General features: G+C 43.5%; 1 protein-coding gene across 1 annotated transcript in view; it reads right to left on the reverse strand.

Annotated features, from left to right (window-relative positions):
* The window catches only part of LOC142802703 (uncharacterized), a 53,202-nt gene extending 49,483 nt beyond the window's left edge, over positions 1-3,719 (reverse strand). Inside the window, exon 1 of the mRNA XM_075887681.1 lies at positions 3,119-3,719. Within this exon, the coding sequence (XP_075743796.1) occupies positions 3,119-3,247 (129 nt within the window). The 5' untranslated portion in view covers positions 3,248-3,719. The remainder of the gene's footprint in view (positions 1-3,118) is intronic.
* Between the last annotated feature and the right edge of the window lie 2,281 nt (positions 3,720-6,000).

Here is a 6,000-nt window from a genome sequence, read left to right on the forward strand (position 1 = left end):
AAACTAGAGCAAGACCAAGCATTTGTGTGCCTGAATCTTCGAATGAGGACTCGAATTTGGTTAATGTAACACAATCGTGTTACGAAGAGCGTAGAAGTTCAGAAGCAGAGAGTACCAGTCTAGGTTTTCACATGTAAAATGTGAACCAGGCCAAATGCAACTTTGCCTGGTTGACAGGGGACAGAGTGATGTGGTGCTTAAGTACAAAGACAAGAGCATGATGTTATGTGGCATTGTTGTAAAGGACAATGGCAGGAAGTAACCAGTTCTGAATGGAAAAAATTTGATGGAATGCCTAAAACTTGAATGGCTTGAACTTGGCCATATTGCGGCTGAAGCACGAGCTATGGCTCTAATACACAAGTACCTGGGCATGTTCTCAACAAAAGCTAGAACAGTACGAAAATTTCAAGTACATATTCTGAAAAACTCGGCCCCGCTCTCGTGTTTTGCTCCACAAGGAAATATTTGTTTGCATTGCAGGAGAAAGGTGAGCAGCAGCTAGGCTACACCACTAATCACCATTGCGAAGGAAAATGAGAGCGTATGTCGATCTGAGGAGGACAAAACAACAATACCCATTTGTTGAACACATATCGTTACCCATCTCTAGGATGAAAGAACTTATACACGGCCCAAGCAGGCGGAAAAGTGCTTTCTGCTGAGAGCTCATTTTTGCCATGTCAACAACCACTCCTACTTACACCAGGGAAGCAACCTTTGTTTACAGTAAGCACAAGTCTCGGGTGCTTACTGCAAGCTCCAGTCATTGCCCCGATATTTCAGGCGATAACAGATGAGGTGCTTCACAGCATCTTGACACAAAAGATGCATCAGCAATGTGACCTCACTATGACAGAGTTTGACATCGGAGATTGCCAGCACGCATCGGAATACATCTTGCAGGGATTGAGGAAATCTAATGCTCTAGGTAAGCGCCTATTGTTTTAATTTTTTCACAAATATGTGACATATTTCAGTTGCAAGGTCATTGAAGAAGACATTCACCCTAAAACACGTAAATGAGGGCAATCTTCCAAGCCCTTCAGCCCACAACAGTTATCGAGCTCTACCCAAATTTGGGAAGGTAGAACTTATAGTTGAATGTTTTTCAACAACACTTGGACAGTAGCAGAGATATTCTACCAGCTACTGAAGAAAAATAAAAAATGGTCATAAGAAAGAGAACACAGCAAAACATACAAAGCTAAGAAACAGTTGCATGCAGAAAAGGACTGATATTTCATAATGTCTAGAAATCGCCCATAATGTTTTTCTATGTGTCGTCCTATCGCTAAGGTACCCTGATTTTTCACGTTAGCCATGCCTTGACTGGTGAACTGTGTTCGTTAGACTTCATGTCTTATGCCAATTTTGATAAATACCCTGTACAAAAAGTGACCACTATAGCACCCGGACAGAGGCGAATAGAGAGAAAAAATTGAAGTGCTTTTCGCTCACCAAGAAACGTTCCACATTTAAAGTTACTCTCTGAACTTTCCTTCCAGTATATGTGTGCTGTCAAATTCCTGTCATGTGTAATACAGCTTGTCTGATGAAGCAGTTTCACACAATGAAACAGCCTCACAACAATTTCGGAGCACAGCCCTTAGCCGCCCATTCGTGCAATGAGCAGCGGCCAGCATAGCCAATACAGCATACGAGTACAACGTAGAATTTAAGCAGAGCGCAGCAAGCCTCTGTGACAGTGTCTTGAATGCCTCGAGCCTGCTCTTTTTTCTTGTGGGAGTGCAACGCATGCCATGCGCACACAGGCACGAGAAAGTGAGAAAACATCAAAGCGACTTAAACTGCGATGCTTGGGAGGCAAGGACGTGCATAGGTTTTAGGGACACTTGGTGTATATAACGCAACACTATCGTGCAGTTGCCGATGACACCACCTTTAAGGCATATGGCAATGGTACACATTGATGCCATAAGTAGAAATTAAGTGCTGCATGAACAAAGGTTTGTATGAAACAGCTGTTGTAGAATCGGCCACGCAGTGCCTTCTCTAGTTTCCTGGTTAGCAAGGAAGTCACCCCCCCCTAACCCCCCCCTCACTTTAGGTCAACGCAATATCAAAACACCTAAATAGATACACTTGAAATTCACAGTAGGCAGTAGAGAATCGGTCGAATACTTCTTATACTTGCCACTTTGTGATGATCATCAGCCTCACTATGCCCACTGCATAGCGAAGCCTTTTGTCATGTTCTGCCATTCAATACTGTCCTGTGCTTGCTGCTGCCCTTTTATACTTAGAAGTGTGGCAGTTTGGTCTTGTTGGTATGACATGATAGTTATAGTTATCCCCATTATACATCCACACTTCTTAATTTCAGCTGCCTCTCTTTCTGTCTGCCACTGAAATGCTTGCTTTCTTTTAGAATCCATGCGAATACCATTAATGACCAGAGGTTATCCTGCGTACGCACTACGTGCCATGCTCATTTCTTTTTCGTTTCCAGTCCCACTGTACACACCCCTTTGTTTCCAGTCCCACTCTACACTTTTCCTGTCTGTTAAAATTACTGTCTTTTTTTGTTTTGTTTTGCACTGCTCAGTGCATCCACAATTTCAAGCCTTCTGCTCCGTAGGTAAGTACAAGGACGATGCAGCTGTTTTATACTTCCCTGTTCAGGAATAGGATAAAATACCATTCACGATTTTAGACTGCTCTCCGAACGTGCTCCAACCCATCCTTATTAACCTAGTATTCCTTTACAACTTCCAGAATCTCGCCACTCGTCACTTTGCAAAGTGCTGTTCTCTGCCGTGATTGTTGCATAATACTTTTACGCTCCCTAGTGTTCAGACCAACTCTTCTGCGTTCCTAGTCCAATAAAGTAATCAAGAGCTGCATTTCGTCCCCCGAGTTACTCGTTGATGAATTGTCATCACAGAATCGCAGGTTACGAATGTATACTCTCGATTACCTCATACCCATAACTTTTGCCAATCTAGGGCCCTGAAAACTTCGTGTAAGCACGCGGTGAATAGCATTAGGGAGATCATGTGTTTCTATCTAGCACCTTTTTTTTTTCTATTGAGATTCACTCACATTTTTTTAAGAACACAGGTCACCCACAAAGCTTCAACATTCGAAATCTTACCTGATCTTTTGGCCTCTTCAACAAATGTGCTTTCGGTGCCTCCGATGCATTCTGTTCATTAACGAAGATCGATGGCGCCACGGCAGCCCTTAATTGAGCAGACTTTATCGGACTTCCCATCACACGCATTAACGATAAACACCGATGGTAGTTACTATCACGAAAATGCTTCCAGCAGAGAACAGTGGTTCTCGAAGACTCTTGAATTCCTTCTTTTCACCATCGCGATGCACTACACAGCTCGTTTTTTCTTCCGTTGGAGGTTGTTACGCGGTACATCATTTCGTTCGCAAATGCTTCTTCAGCCGTACGGAGGGCAAAATTCCGCGATGGTGATAAGGGTTGGTTCTCCATCCAATAGCAGCTCTTCGAAGCGTGAATTATAAGCGTACGCAGTGTCTATTCTCCCGGCAACCGGGATAATTGTTCAAAAAAAGTTTTCTCCCGGCGGTGGCCTCCCATTGGCTCTCTTATGTCAAGTGACTAACTGCCGTGGGTCATAGAGTTGTTTTTAGGCACCGCGTTTTTAGGAAACTCTTTGCCGTGGCAACTTTTACGATATTTTTGGCGGGACTGGTAGAGGTGTGAGCCAAAGGGCCGACACGCCACCGCCGTTAGTTTTCGCTACCGATATGCGCGCCGCCGCCGCCAACGTGTTCTTTTGGCGCGTTTTTTAAATAGGACTTTTTTTAAAGACGATAGTCTTTCTTGGGGACCTTCGACACAAATATTTTGGTCTGTCTGTATGTCTGTAGATTTGTCAGTTTGTCCACTCTTAACAGCATCGGGTATTTGAAACGGCCGACCCCATCCCAAGCGCCCACCTATGTTGCTCGAGATTCAGCATTCATACTTGTCCAATTGTCGATTAAAAATCAATTATTGCACGTGTCTGTGGCACCATAACAACACGTATATATTCTGCATGTGCACCTTTTACCAGAAGAGGCATACATAAGTAACTTTAAGGACCGCAGCGCTTATCACGCTGTGCTGACCACCCAACGCTTGCACGGAAAGGCGAGTGTTTCCAACGCTTTGCTAAAACAAGACGGTGGTGGCACCTACCCATCGCCTTGCGTTCTACACCTTATCACCTCTGAGGCGGGCGCGCACACCCGTCTAGCGCCACGCTCTTTGTTTTTGAAAGAAGCTGCCAGATGGCGCTCATGTATCACGTGTGACGAGGCTTGATGCGCTCGTTCGCCTCCACTGCACGCTCGAGGCACTCTAACGCAGCGCCTCCAGAATACCATTCACCGATTTTCTTAAGCAGAACATCAAATCAATTTTTGTTCACTCTCTCCACACGCAAGCCTATCGTCTTTCGACGACATTTGCAGACTAAATGTAGACACGGGGCCAATTTTTTTTTCAGCTAGCCTACGTTTATTTTGCAGCTTCTGTCACCAGTCTGGCCTTCATTCTGTCCACTTCGCAAAACGCATCGTAATGGGTTCACCTACCATTTCAAGTAAATAGGTTTTTATCTCGGACCTAATTGAACTCACTATAGATGCTGATTTGTCACGACCGTGTTTCAAAAAGGACACCACATATGTAGTTTGCTCGGCAAGTTGGTTTATAATATTTTTGGAAGAGCAAACTAATGAGCTCAACCTGACAGGACATCGAGCAAAATGTTTACGGCGGAAAGTCCACAAACCCATGTACCAGAAGCGCATTCATGAAACCTAGGCAGAGGCGTTTCACAGCCGCACACCTAACACTACAAAGGCAAGAAGCGTGTCAAAATGGTATGATCAACGCCACGTGCACCCTAAACTGACAACCTGAATTCCTTATATAGTTGTAAGGACAACTGAAGGATCACTTATACATGCGTTGTACTTTGCCTTTTTGTTTTTAAGGCTTAAAAATCTTCACGTTCAATGTATATCTTCCTTTGCCGATGACACTGATATATTGGGGACGCAGATACTAGCGAAGATGTTAGTTTTGTGCCTGAAGGGTGTTCATACTGCCTATATGTAGGTGTAACTAGGCCTCGACCCGTCTGATCTCAGTAGGCAGGACCGCATGACAAAAGAATTCCTTTCTAATCATTGAATGTTATTGGCAAAGGAAAAAAACAAAAACAAATATTGATTGTGAAACTCGTGAAGCCTTCGAAATAAAAACAGGGCGAAGTGTCATGTGTGAGTGATCCCCCAGCTTTCCTCACAGATAAACTTGGCGTTGATACTTTGGTGTTTCATGGATATCGGCTGCTTCATACCACCTTGAGACATTTGTTGGAAAAAAATGTACGGTTAATTGCGCAACTGTGGTTTAGATAGTTTCTTAAACATGTGCTTCTGGTTATTTTTGTGGCTTTTTTTATAACATATGGTTTTAAGTCCAGCACTTGACTTGCCTGGTTCCTACGCTGCATTCGTGTTTTTCGTTAGTTTATTCTTACGTTGATCAGTAAAGAGCATCCCTATTATCGTCATGTGGGCGAAGCTCCCACTTTTCCTCATTCTCCCATATTTCACCATCGTGAACTCATAGAAAAGGTCTTCATCAACACGTGACAAGAACGAAAGATGTGTTCCGATTATAAGTCGGCCAACTCGCCGATGAGTCTATCAGAGGAATGTAAAGACTCTGATTGAGGCGTGAGTCAGAGTCTGAATGAGTCCGGCTACGTTATACTTAAGCCACAGCATTTATTTTCCAAATTGTTAATCTGTCTAACTCCCCCTATCCCTGGAACTCGTTTCATTGAAGGTCCTTGATAAAAACCACTTGCTCATTACTTCGAATAAAAATGATCACCTTAACTTAAAAGCACGGAATGAAATTGCGACGAAAAATGCACCACTGAGTTGAGATAGCAACATTAAAATGCTAACGTGAATAAGGAGCTAATGTATACT

Source organism: Rhipicephalus microplus, chromosome 3, assembly GCF_043290135.1.
Source record: "Rhipicephalus microplus isolate Deutch F79 chromosome 3, USDA_Rmic, whole genome shotgun sequence".
NCBI lineage: Eukaryota > Metazoa > Arthropoda > Arachnida > Ixodida > Ixodidae > Rhipicephalus > Rhipicephalus microplus.